This window comes from Balaenoptera physalus (genome assembly GCF_965194825.1).
Source record: "Balaenoptera physalus genome assembly, chromosome: 2".
Classification (NCBI taxonomy): Eukaryota; Metazoa; Chordata; class Mammalia; order Artiodactyla; family Balaenopteridae; genus Balaenoptera; species Balaenoptera physalus.
This window is the reverse complement of record NC_138883.1, coordinates 91,501,813-91,516,018: the sequence shown is the minus strand read 5'-3', so window position 1 is coordinate 91,516,018 and position 14,206 is coordinate 91,501,813. Positions and strand designations below refer to the sequence as shown.

The window sequence follows — 14,206 nt, the reverse complement described above, 5'->3', positions numbered from 1 at the left end:
AAAAGTTCACTTGTTTACAGTATGAGCTGAAACAAGAAAGCAGAGTGTCGCCTTGTTTGACCTCAGCTGGGAATGTGCACATTGGGTGACACAAAATTTTTGTTGCTTTGCACATATCCACAAATGACCACAAACGTGCCATGAGTACTGATTCTGGGATTACAAATAAATCTTAGCAAGCAAGCAAATTCTCAAATATGGAACCCACAAATTATGAGAATCAACTGTATACTATTTATCAGTATGGATTACTGGGTGTGTGAAAACTATAAAATAGAAATTTATCAGGTTACTGAGGGGAAAAATACATTCACCTCTATAAAGTGTCTAAAAAGTTGGTAAAGTAAGATGTTACCATAAAATGTTAAGCATAAGTGAAAGATCGAGGTGGTACTAAGAAAAAAAATTAATCTGTAATACAAAGGAAAAATTACATGTCTATTAAGATATATTACAAAGCCACAGTAATTCATATATAGTAATTAATATACTGGTATACAACAAGCAAGTGGGCCAATATAAAAATCAGAATAAAGGCCCAGAAACAGATTCACATATGTAGAAGGAATCCAGTAAAATGGAGAGTGGCACTAGAGAAAGAGGACATTGTTTAGTCCATGTTGGTTGGAAAATTAGTTAGACCCCCTACCTCATAGAAAATATAAAGTTCAAGTGAAATAAATATTTTATTTGGAAATAAAACTATAAAGGCAATAGAAGAAAATGTAGTACAAGCTAGATAAAGAGGAGGAAATTTAATCCAAAGAGACTAGAAGGAAGACATAATAAAGATAAAAAATGGAAGTCAATGAAACAGAAAACAAAAAAAATAGAAAAAAATTAAAACAAAACCTGGGTCCTTTGGAAAGAGCAATTAAATTAATAAATCTCAAAGAACAGTGATCAAGGGAAAAAAAACACAGAAATTACAAATAACAGGAAAGAGAGAAGGCATCCTTCATGCAATAAAAGGACAGTGAAGGAATATTATGGGAAATTTCATGTAGAACTGACTCTAAATGGACAGAGTGAAATCCTACTAAGTTTTTTTTTTTTTTTTTAAATAAATTTATTTATTTATTTTTATTTTTGGCTGTGTTGGGTCTTCATTTCTGTGCGAGGGCTTTCTCTAGTTGCGGCGAGCGGGGGCCACTCTTCATTGCGGTGCGCAGGCCTCTCACTGTCGTGGCCTCTCTCGTTGCGGAGCACAGGCTCCAGACGCGCAGGCTCAGTAGTTGTGGCTCACGGGCCCAGTTGCTCCGCAGCATGTGGGATCTTCCCAGACCAGGGCTCGAACCCATGTCCCCTGCATTGGCAGGCAGATTCTCAACCACTGCACCACCAGGGGAGCCCTCCTACTAAGTTTTTAAGGAAGATACATTGCCAAAGAAATGACAATCCCTTCTTGTCTACGGCTTTTTGGCCTCTAAAGCAAACTCCAATCTCTCAAACCCACATCAACAGGAAATAAACTGTACAAGTGGTGAAGCCCCAAGAAAGGCACTTTCTCCAACATCTACTTTAGATGGACACACGAAGGATAATAGCAGGAACAACCCAGATAACAATGGACAAGGAGATTCCTCCCATAACACTGAACCAGACGCCAAGCAAATCACTTTCTCCACTTCCAGTTCAGGGAGTCTTCACAATTACTGCCTGGCAGGATTTGGTAATCACTATGGACCAATGACCACTGTGTGTTTTGCCTGCTTCCCTTTTGTGAATGTGGGTTTTTATTGAGGCTATCTTATTCCTCTTGACCACTAATTTTGGGTGTGGAAGAGGGCAGACAACTTGGCAAATAGTAAGGATCCCCATCCAATCTTGATTGAGAGGATTTCATATCACCCGGATGTCACAGACTTTAGGCTGGATGCTGTAACTGTTTGGGGTATTTCCAGGGTCTCCCTTTGGGAGAAGGCAAATATGTTCTAAGTGAAAAGAAGAGCTCATGCATATTTGAGTGGCAGAAAGGTAGGCAGTAGCAGGGACAGTTAATTGTGTGCCAATATCTATTCTCCCTTTCATTACATTATGGAATTCCTAATTTTTAGCTGGGCACATGGCCACCCAGCTAGAGTAACGTGAAGCTAGGTATGGCCCCATGTCTAAGTTCTGCCAATGGCAGGTAAGAACAAATGATGTCTGCCACTTCTGGGTCATGTCCTTTAAAGGAACGTGTGTGCACTCCGCGTGCCTTTCTTACTTCCCACTGGCTGAATACAGATGTGATGGTGAGAGCTCAAGCTCTTAGACTAAAGATAGAAGACCTTAGACCAAATTGAAGCTCTTAGACCAGAGATGGAAGCCAAGTGTCACAATGGCAAAGCTGTCCCACCAGTCCTATACCATCCATCTTTGGGCTATCAGGTAAAATAAATAAACTTCAGTCCTTTTTATACTATGGGATTTAGGGGGGTTTCTTTGTTATGGAAGCTAAGACTGAAACTGATAATAAATCAATACAAAAATTAGTTTCTGTACTAATGGTTTCCTTCTGCCATGTTTGATCAGACTAAAGATTGTTTTAGAGCTTTTCCTATGTTGGCAGTGTGACAGGATGAACTGAGGAGCCCTGAAGGCATACTTGAGATATATTAGGTTCATGTCTCTGGATTTGTTTTTGTTTTGTTTTACTGAACTAATTAGTAACTAATCTGGGTAAGGGAGGCTAAGTATGCCTAAAGAAGATGAAGAGGATTTTTGCAGGAGGAAGGAAAGAAACAGGAGGAAACATTAGGGGGGAAATGTGAAAAAGTGTATTTAAGACATTCTGCAGAACGTTATGTATAAAGTTATCCCTACTCCATCTTACTAGATTTTCTTAAATCAACATTATTTATACTTTTGGAGTTGGAGTTAATTTTTTTTGGAGGGAGCAATGATACACTGAAATTAACCTCAAAGGGGTAGCAAGAAGTCCAGGAGGGCTATGGTACATTAAATCCAAAATGGAAATAAAGAGTGAGAGAGAACCAGAGGCCTAAATTATTAAACATATTGCTACCAAGGCAGGGAGAGGGAAAAAGGATGAAAAAAGAAAGAGGCTAGAATCAATGAAGACACATTTTGACATTACAGTTTTAGACAGAACAAGCCTTATTTACTTTCAACTAATGACAGGAATGTTATTATGGATTAGTTTTGCCTTTCATATTATTGAATTGTCTATGACAAGAGGCAAAGTTTCTTTGCTTGAGTTATAACGATTTTTTTAAAATTTATTTTTGGCTGCATTGGGTCTCTGTTGCTGTGCGCGGGCTTTCTCTAGTTGCGGCAAGTGGGGGCTACTCTTCGTTGCGGTGCGCAGCCTTCTCATTGCAGTGGCTTCTCTTGCTGTGGAGCATGGGCTCTAGGCGCGTGGGCTTCAGTAGTTGTGGCTCGCAGGCTCAATAGTTGTGGTGCACGGGCTTAGTTGCTCTGCAGCACGTGGGATCTTCCCAGACCAGGGCACAAACCCGTGTTCCCTGCATTCTCAACCACTGCGCCACCAGGGAAGTTCCATAACGATTTTTAACATTGAAGATTTGCTTATAAAGGAACTGGAGTTGTAAGTCAAGGAATGTCCCAGATTACATAATTTGGGCCACCCACTAAATGTATTTTCTAATAAAATATTGTTGCTTTGAAAAGTCCATGAAATGGAAGCTATTGAGTGTATGCTCTTATAAAGTTATTTCCAAAACCTGAGGTCCAAGGCGGGCGGGGTGGGGGGGATAAATTGGAAGATTGGGATTGACACATACACACCACCATATATAAAACAGATAACTAATAAGGACCTACTGTATAGCACAGGGAACTCTACTCAATTCTCTGCAATGGCCTATACGGGAAAAGAATCTAAAAAGAGTGGATATATGTATATGTATAACAGATTCACTTTGCTGTACACCTGAAACTAACACAACACTGTAAATCAACTATACCCCAATAAAAATTTAAAAAAGAAAACTATATTTGAATAGATACAATTATTTATCCTAAAAAACAAAAAACAGACAAACAAAAAAAACCCCTGGGGTTCAGAAACGTTTTTTCAAAACACTGTCCCTCTAACATATATTACCTTATCCACACAGGCTACTCTACATTAAAGAGTTAAATTCACTGCAGAAATCTGAATTCATTGCATATCCCATCATCCGTGGCACAAGATGCTCTCTGTGGTGGACATGGAGATGCACTACCCAGATCCCACTTCAAGGAAGGACCAAGTACCCCAGGTGTTTTACTGGGGCTGGCCTCCAGCTGACCACCCCTTCAGGGTCTGCCTCAGCTGCAGAGAGCTGCTTGCCCAATGGCTTGCCCTCCTTCATGGCCCACATCCAAAGACTGAGATAAGTGGGGCTAAAAGGCCCTGCCCTTGGGCCCAACGTGGGGCAACTCTGACGGGCCCCCACATGCTCTCTGTAGGGTTGGCTGAGGCTCTGTCAGGCCAGTGTGGCTGCTCCACCTCTCCCTCTGCCCAAGCCTGCTTTCTTCCCCTCCCTTCCTGGTGCTGATCCCAATAAAGACCCTGCATGCCCAGCTCCAACTCAGAGTCTGCTTCTAGAGAACCCAACTGGGTTGTTTGGTTGCCAACAGTGATCTTGGAAAGCTTGCAAGAAGATGGCCTACTTGCCACCTGGCTGGTAGTGAAAACCTTTGTCTCAGTCTAGAGAGTTAAGGTGGTCAAGTGAAGCTCAGCCTCAGCAAAATCTCCTTCCAAACTTTACTGTCACTGCAGCCACACTAGCTGGAAAGTCACCCTTGGCAGTCTAGAGTGACATCCTGGGCTAGTGAAAGGACTTTCTCAGCGACTGATTCTCTATCTTTGGAGTGAGCCAAATTTGACACCAACCTCTGAACCCAACAAGCTTCAGTACTTCATGAAAAGCATTTTTTAATTTATTTTTTAGTTGATTGTAGGCTTTTGGCTTGTTTCGCTTTTATTTATTTATGTTCCTGTTTATGGACTTACGCCTGGAAGCAATCTGGCAGAAAAATGATGTTTGTCTTATTGTATTTTACTCACAGTACCTAGTTGAAGAAAGAAGTCACCTTATTTTAGTGCTACATAGATGGCGTACTAAGGGGTTTTGAAATGAATAAAATTAACACCATCACTAAAGAGAGTTGAAACAGTGGCCATTGTTCCCCATGCAAACAAACAAATTCAAAATTATCTCCTGGCTTTGACAGCCCTTCCTTCAGCAAAAGCACATAGCAGAAAGCAAAAGTTGAGAGTCAATTTAAAGTGTTTGAAAAGATTATTCAAAATCAAAGTTCCAAAACCTTGAAATCCATAACATCGCCACAAAGTTCTAACCTATATTAATTGTGGTGAGGGATTGAGGTAAGAAAGAATACTTTTAACTCTCTGAAAAATGAGGCCAAGGAAATGCGTTCTTTAAAATGAGAGACAGTATAGTGAGTTGAACAGCGGCCCCCAAAAGATATGATCAAGTCCTGATCCCTGGTACCTGCAAATGTGACATAATTTGGAAAAAGGGTCTTCGCAAATGTAATTAAGTAAGGGATCACGAGATGAGATCTTCCTGGATTGTGGGCCTACCTATAAGAGAAAGGTGTTGTCCTATAAGAGAAAGGAGAGGGAGATTTGACACACAGGGGTAAGGCCATGTGAAGACAGGGACAGAGACTGGAATGACATGTCTACAAGCTAAGGAACACCAAGAATTGCTGGCAGCCACCAGAAGCTAGGAGAGTAACACGAAACCAGTTCTCCTCCAGAGCCGCCAGAAGGAGCCAACCCTGCTGCCATCTTGATTTAGGACTTCTGGCCTCCATAACTGTGGGAGAATGCATTTCTCTTGTTTTAAGACACCCCGTTTGTGGTAACTTGTTACAGCAGCACAGGAAACTAACACAGGCAATGAGCAGCCACTTACTTTCGCGGTACCATGGGCTCCCCAGTGGGTGAGCTGGACTTTGATTTCCGGCAGAGCCCAGCGTGCTTTGAAGGGTCTGCGTATTGATGTAGCAGGGGTCATCGAAGAGATCCACACGGCACGCGGGCTTCATCAATGACGTGTCTCGTTGGGACTGTATCCCTCTCTCGTGTGCATTACCTGTAGTGAGTAAAGATCAATGTATGGTGTTTTTGCTTTGTAAACAAGAAATAAAATCACGTTTGAGTCCAGAATTGACAGGAAGGGAAAAGCCATGCCCGTCCCATGCAAGGATTGAATACTGACTTTGAGATTTGACCTGTAAAAACAAAATAAGCACCAGTCTTTGAGGGAAAGCACCCTCTTTTGGCCTCCCTGCCCCTCCCTGCCCGTCCCTCAGCTGACCCCTCGCTTCAACAGCAGACAGCAGACAAACCAGGAAGATGTGAAAGAGGAACAGCCAGGGGAGGAAGGGAGCTGACCAGCCAGCAAACAGCACAAACCCGTACACGACACCGCTCAGAGCTGCATCCCAGGAACCAAGAAGACCACACATGCCATGTGGAACTTGAATATCTACTAGTTGTTGAAACTGCTTTTCAAAAAACTCATTACTTAATTTTAAATGATTTAAGAGTGGGAAGTCTGTCTTCCCTCTATTGCCAAAGTTTTGTTTCGCCAAGCACAGCCCTGCACCAGCTGTTGATGTTCATTCTGTCATCTAATGGAAAGAACTCACCCCTCAGGTTACGTCCTCTGTCCCCTTACTCTGCCTTCTCCCCTCCATTCTATTCCATACATGTGGCCAAAATGATCTTTTTACAACTGAAAATCCGATCCTACTTCTCAGAGGTTTAAAAACACTTTCACTGCTTCCCACTGCTCTTGGGATACAACTCAACCTCTTCAACAAGCCCCAGGCCCTGCTCCCAGGCACCCAGCTTCCACTGCAACCCTGTCCTCCCCAGTCTCTGCCCCTGCTCACGTCGGCCTTCTTGCATTAGAATCCCCACCGTTAGGCCATCTTCTCTGATCGACATGCCCTTCCCTCCCCTTCTCCATCACCCTCATCCTTAGGTGAGGTCAGTTTTAAACATCTTTCTCAAGAGAGCTTTCCCTGACTTTCTCAGACTAGACTATGTCTCTCTGCTTCCCTCTGAAGCCCATATCACAAGAGTACCTAATTCTGTTATGTTATTATGTTTCTTAATATCTGTACTGCATCTAGACTGCATGTTCTACGAAGACACAGATCCTGTCTTGTTGACAGCTGCAGCCCCTGCCTCTAGCATATGCCTGGCACACATTATCACATCAACAAATAGTTACTGCATGAATGGATAACAGCACCCTGTTTCACTACCTGATGGCATGAAGTACTTTGGAGCATTCAACTGGTCCTGTCCTGAGAATGCCAGGACAGAATGTTTTAGTTTTTCTGTTTACACAAGTACATTTATAGTTTTGGCCATACATATACAAGATCCCCGTGAGGCTGCACCTAAAGCAGTGACATTGTTATTTCATCGTCTCACCGTAAAACATCAGTCCTTCCAGTCAATTAAACCCCTTCAAAGGACCAACTTCACACTGGATTTCACATCACAGTGAATAGTGCTGTGATTCTTGTAACACAAGTATGGAAACCTCAGAATACACCGAATAGGGGGAGCCCAGTCAAGACTACGGTCCTCCTACCTGCCCCTCCTTCGCCCCTCTCGGTCCACTCCCTCCTATCACGCTGTCCCATGTCATAATCGGTACATGGAATATTCTGACGGAAGGGTGGGATTTGACAGAGGAAGGGGCAATAGGGCCCCTCGTTCCTTTGTTGCTTTTGGCAACATAGGACAGTTTCCACTGACTTGGTTAAGTGGATTTATGAAATATGTTATCCAGTTTAAACTAAACTTACTTTCACAAATGGACAAGTGGCTAAAAGATCACTGCAAAAAAAAATCAAGGATTGAAGATCATTCTTTTACTGAGTACAAGCTCCTTCTTAGCTACACTATGAGCTTATGAACAAGAATAATTAGATCAGAACTTTGGCCTCCTAACAGTTGAAATTATCAAGATTGAAATGTGGATTTATGTCTATTTTCTTTATCAATAATGCCCTAAATGTATATCAGACCTTGAGACATTACCTAATGATAGTATTCAGCCACTATAATTAGCGAGACAATTTTTAAAAACGTCTATCATTAACTCTAACTGAAATTTTCTATTTCTGTGTGTGTTTTATAATACATGCATAATATATTAGCCCAGTGTAGAGAACTGATGCATGATTGAATTAATATTTATTTAGGAGTGCCTGCTCATAAAAATTTATGGAAAGTGGAATATGATGAACAGTATTTGTAAGAAGTCTGCTTCTAAATTAACATGGACCTGGGTTCCACAGATCCCTGTGGTATCTCTTACTATTTGTGTGGCCAGGGGCAAGTTACTTAACCTCTCTGTCAGTTTTCATACCTGTAAAATGGGGATGACGAGCTTAAAATACATTGTGAGGATTAAATGAAAGAATGTGGGTAAGCCCCTCGCTGAGCATAGTGTCTGCCTTGCAGCAGGCGTTCTTCTCACTGCTCAGTTGTGTGTCTACTGGGCCTCTCTGCACATGACACTTATCTCTTGCTGTAATATCCTTCCCATCCATTTCTTGACCGAACTCCTATTTGTCCTTTAAGATTCTGCTCTGAATCCCCATCCTTCAGGAAGCTTTCCACTGAGTCCTCCCTCCTCCCCTGCCCCCCACCCCAGGCTGGGTAAGGTGCCACTCCATAATCAACTGTAGGTCTCTGTTTATTCCTCTGTCTTTCCCTTGAGGCCGAAAATTCCTTGAGTCCTGAGGAGAGACTAGAACCCATTTATCTGAGTATCTTCTTCATCTTCCATGCCTGGTATGAAGCAGGTGCTCAAAAGAAAAATGTCAGCTGAATGAACAGATGACTGAATGTCTACCCAGTTTTCCTTTCTTAGCAAATGTGACCCCACCACGCTCTCAAGACCCCAAGTCAACCCTTAGCACAGGGCGCTGACTCATCTGCCCCTCACAGAGCTCTCACATGAGCTGACCACATCAAGTTCACCATCCCACAGGGTTACACAAAAGCATCAATGTCTTTACAGTCTCTCTTAAAAAACTACCATTCCTTTTTCTCAAATGCACCATTACATCTAAGTCAGCAAAGTTGTCTTAAATTTAAAAAAACAAACAAACAAACTCACCCCATGCCGAAATTTAAAATCTTTCTAGGATAAAGTGTGTGGTTATTCAGAGCTTAACTACACATGCCAGCCATCATGCATTCCAAAAGTTCTTTGTGCGAAGTATTACTCTGAGAAACTACCCAACCTGCTTAAGAGAGGATTTGTGACAGAAAATAAATACATACACAGTGTATATACTGGAGGTACCAAAGTTCTTAAGTGCTAGCCCTTAGGGTCTGCGGGAATTTAACATCTTTTGGATTAAAAATATCAACATTTTCATTTTAACTTCAAGGTTGGGGAAACAGTATGCTATTTTGCTAATTATTTTTTTTCCACAAGGGAATTTATTATTAAGGACAGGGATCTTTTACACATCTGGCAATAAATATAATTAACTCCTTCAACAGGAAGCCTATTGCAGTACTTATTATACACCAGAATTCAAATTTTAAGTCAATATTTGAATAAATAAATGTCTTTGAATTAAAAAGCCAAAACTTGTTGAAAATATTTGTATAGGTGTCTCTCAAATGCTTACCTGTGAATCTCTGGGAAAAGCCATAAAAACTGTCTATTTGCTATTTTGGCAACTGCTATTAATTTGGGGACTGGGCATAAATTTCTGATCTTATTTATTTATTTATTTATTCGGCTTCATCAGGTCTTAGTTGCAGCATGCAGGATCTTTGTTGCAGCATGCAGGATCTTGTGGCACGTGGGCTTCTCTAGTTGCAGCACACGGGCTTCTCTAGTTGCGGCATGCAGGCTTTTCTCTAGTTGTGGTGTGCGGGCTCAGTAGTTGTGGCACGTGGGCTCAGTAGTTGCAGCGCGCAGGCTTAGTTGCCCTATGGCATGTGGGATCTTAGTTCCCCAACCAGGGATCAAGCCCATGTCCCCTGCATTGGGAGGTGGATTCTTAACCACTGGGCCACCAGGGAAGCCCTCAGATCACTTTTAAACACATACCCAAGCAGTCATAGGCAGGCCCCAAGATAGGAACCCCTGACTTCTGGGTGTCTGTGGATGAAAAGACACTGAGTTAGGAAAGCCCTTCCTGCCACAGCAGGAGGGACTTATACTTGTCACAGCCCCCGGAGCAGGGGTTGAGTCCTTCGATCCCTCTACGTGCTTGAGTGGCTGAGGTCTGGGGAAATGGCTTCCTAGCACTCTGGTTCCCACTGGAAGTTAGAACCTGCTTTTCTAAGAAAACAATGCTGTAGCTCAGTGATTTTCAGGGGAAGAGGATATCCAGCTGGAGGGTTTTTTCCAAACTATAAACACCATCTCTCACCTCCCCAAGATTCTGAAAGGTTCCCAGCCATGAATTGTTACCTTATTGCCACCAAAAAGGAAGACAGTGTGCTGAAGCTCAGTATTGGTCCCAGACTCTTCCAAAATTAGAGTATAACTAAAGAACAGATGCTTACAATAGAATATCCTATTGTTGTATTTGTCATTACAAAATACACACTTGAGCTCCAGTATAGGAAACCAAAATAGTAGAATATGGTCACTTGTCTAGGAGATAGCCAACATGGCTAAAATTAATTCTACGGAAAAATAGATTCCAGACTCCAAATAAGTGTTTATTACAAAAGTCTGTTCTTGAGTTCGGATCTGATAGTGGCTTAGGGCATGTGTAAAGCATGAAAGAATAAGGGGTTACATTGTTTGTTGGTTTAAAGGAGAAATAAAACCAAGATAAACAGAAAGAACAAATTGGATTCTATGACAAGGTTATACTTACGAAAAGAAAAATCTTGAATAAAGTTGAAATAGTGTTGCTTTGGGGGGGAAGGATACTTTAAAAATGTAAAATAAAAACCAAGGTGAAAGCTTCTGAGGAAAAAAAAAGAACGGAAACCTTGCCCCTTTTCTCTGATGGTAGTGTCGCGATTTCGAACATTCAACATCATTCTAGAAATGTCGAGGATTCTTGTTCAGTGAGTTCCCTTCAGAAGCTAGGTGGCTGAGGCCAGGAGGGCGTGCCATGATGACTGCTTAATGGGGAGGAGGGATGAGCTGGGAAAAGAGGTATTGGGGCAGGGCGAAACATTTTGGAGTTCCACAGGACTCTCTCCTAGATCCAAAACTCCTCTCTCTCCCCGCCATGTACTCTCTCCCCCCGTGTACTCTCTCCATGCAGTGATCTGGGAACTGGTCCTGGCACACTTAAGAATACCAGTACTCATTTATACTCTCCTTTCTCTCCCTTCCCCTCCCACTTCCCTTTCTGTGCCTGGATAATTCCCACTCATCCCTCAGGTCTTAGTTTGGTTGTTACTTCCTTCGGGAGATCCTCTCTAGCCTCCCAGATTAAGTTAGGTTTCCCTGTTATTTGTTCCCGTAACATCCTGGGCTTTGAAACACTCATCACATTTGTAAGCACTGGTTCAAGGTATGCCCTCTGGCTAAACTGCAAAAGACATGAATGCCAATTGTGTCTCCATCCCTAGCACCCAGCTCAGGGCCTGACCCACAGGACGTCCTGATGATAACTGAGTGCATTGTTGGATAAATGAAGAACATAGAATGAGAAAAAACAGGATGTGGAGACAGTTCAAAGTGAGCTTCAGCACAGGCAGAAAATGGATACAAGACTACAAAGCACATGTGGTATGTTCCTGACTATTAAATCCTAGGTTAGGAATTTCCAGGGTAAAGGAAAAGAGGAATGAAGGAAGGAACTGCAGCTCCTAGAGGACACAGTTTTAAAAAGACATTTACACTTGACACTAATTTGTTTTAGTCATATTACTAAGAATTCATCTGGAATTTTAAATACCTTTAAAGAGTGGCATCGAATTTTAATTTCCTTCAAAAAGAACCATGTTTTTAAAGAATTTAAAATACTGCCTCCGCTCACTACTCTGATTATTTTTGCAGGGTGGAGGAAAGTGGTAATCACAGCTGTACCAAGACCCTCATGTACCCCCACTGTATAAGAAATAATAAAATTCATGGATTACACTGGCAAAATTCCATAAGAAATATGAAGATATCCTTGGAAGTGAGAAACTACCTTCTAGTTGGCAAGTTGCTAATTTAATTTGAGTTCCTAAGTGTGGTTATCCAACTCTATCCTCCACTGCATTATTTTCAATGTCCAGTCATCTCTCCCTCTAAAGCTGCAAAACTGTCCTTCCCAAAGAAATAAATACTTTCAACAATTTATAAGAATAAAATGACTAACTAGCAGTAGAATGTTTTTATGAAAATATATTTCCAACCTGATAGTCTATGCCCTACATTTGTGTTGTGGAAAAGTTGTGCCTGATGTCAATATCACATGCAGTAGTAAGACATTTAATGCCCTGGCAAGTATGGGGTGTATGAACCTCTAATTGGGACTCTCACATTTTAGATTTCTTTTTGTTCCCTTTGCCAAGCAGAAATAAAGGTTTTCTCTTAATCCTAATGTATTTGACAAGCATCAATTTTCATATTAGCTTATTGTCTGATATTCTTTGAAATGGAACTGCCTTGAGTTTTGAGTAGAGAAATCACCTTTCCAGCAAGAGAGCTTTCATGATATCAAAGCAGTGAAAGACTCCATAAAGCAGAATTGTAGTGTGGAAGAGTACACAGGAGCAGGGGAGAACCACAGCTTTTCAACTGACACACATGTGGCATTCTGCGCTTCTCAGAATGTGGGAAGCTTGCAACTGAAGCATTACATGTTTGGTTATATACACCTGACTTTCCCATGAACTATTTAAGAGCAAGGGTCACACACGACCATATAACGTAGAAGGAATAAGGAGAGTGGCAGATGGGGAAGGGCAATTGTACCTACCTATTGCCCTGCTTTGTTCTAGACAGTTCTCATACACACTGCTGCACTTGGAGTTTCCCGGCTGTATGAACAACAAATTGTGAAACATTTACACACATAGTAAACGTTCATAAACTTTCAAAAAACAGACAAAACACTAATAATGCTCCCAGCAGAATTTAGCAGGCAACTCCATTTTCTGACACAGGAAGTGTCTGACAGGTGAGAACAAGAAACTGAGATTCTGGAAGGGGAGTATAGCCTCCTTTCCCAGTGCCCTGTTTTGGAACTGCAGAGGTGGGTCTGATTAGGGTGGGGGAGGTCATAAATGTAAGGTCTATATCCTGAGGGTTATAGACCTCTGCTTGGGAGGTCACATTCCAGGATTCAATCCAAGCTCAGCCAGAAAGTGTGATTTCCAGGACACTTGTATAAACACTGGTCATTTAGCAAACCACTATCTAACCGTGAACTGGCAGATTGGAGCCCCACTCTACTAAGGTTTGTGCCAGACCCACTTTTCATCCTTGAAAAATCTCATGCTATCAAAGGCTTCAATTATCCCATATACACACAGCTCTCTTCAGTAAGGGTATGGGATCCACTGATGCCTTTGAGAAGGGCAAGGTCTTTGCTTTAGAAAGATTAATCCAGCAGTACCATGCAAGAGGGTTTAAAGGAATGAAACTGGAGACAAGGAAGGGGCTTTCAGAATCATCTGGGCAAGTGAGGACCAGAACTTAGAAAGATGCAACAGGAATGATAAAAGTTGGGTAGATTTAAGATACTTTCATGGTAGGATCCTAAGGCTTGAAGACTGAGTTGATAAGTGTAAGAAAACAGAAGACTGTAGATCAGTGAAAGAATAGGAGTGCCATTAATAAACATGGATACGTCAGGAGAGGAATGTAGCTTGGAGTCAAGGTAAAATGCTGAGTCTAATCCTGGTATAAACAAGCAATGAAATGCTTGTGGCATCACAGTTGGAGAGGTAGGTAATGGCTGAAGACAGAGAAGCTGCTGGAGTGTGTGCACAGGTGGCATGTCAGAGGAGAAACCAGGGCCAAGGGCAGAGCACTGGAAAGGGTTTCCATGGTGGTAAGGCTTGGGTTTGCAGGGGAGGGCATGCAAGAGAACAAGATATAAAAAGGAAAGATGCAACTTACTTTGAAACGCATCAGAAATCAGATGGATTGATGGGTGACAGCTAGCAACATAGGAAGACAGGGCAAATAGAGGAGAATTATAATTGTAGAACCTAGGTGGTGAGTATACGAGTGTTCATGTGTAATTCTTTCAACTTTTTTGTAAG

The 14,206-nt window shown here is 41.9% G+C and overlaps 1 protein-coding gene and 1 long non-coding RNA gene across 5 annotated transcripts in view; both read right to left on the bottom strand.

Moving 5' to 3' along the window:
- SHC4 (SHC adaptor protein 4) overlaps positions 1-14,206 on the bottom strand; it is a 143,506-nt gene that overhangs the window by 18,873 nt on the left and 110,427 nt on the right. For 2 of the 4 annotated variants that reach the window (XM_082453005.1, XM_082453006.1), the window contains 3 exons: positions 12,916-12,976; positions 10,086-10,136; positions 5,898-6,077 (listed from right to left, as the gene is read on the bottom strand). In XM_082453005.1, coding sequence (XP_082309131.1) covers positions 5,898-6,077; positions 10,086-10,136; positions 12,916-12,976 — 292 coding nt within the window. The remainder of the gene's footprint in view (positions 1-5,897; positions 6,078-10,085; positions 10,137-12,915; positions 12,977-14,206) is intronic. The other 2 variants (XM_082453003.1, XM_082453004.1) reach the window with 1 other exon arrangement.
- Positions 1,045-5,885, bottom strand: LOC309656514. Its single transcript, XR_014261417.1, has 2 exons — positions 5,721-5,885; positions 1,045-5,556 (listed from the first exon to the last, which is right to left on the bottom strand). It is a non-coding gene; the product is annotated as an uncharacterized lncRNA (long non-coding RNA).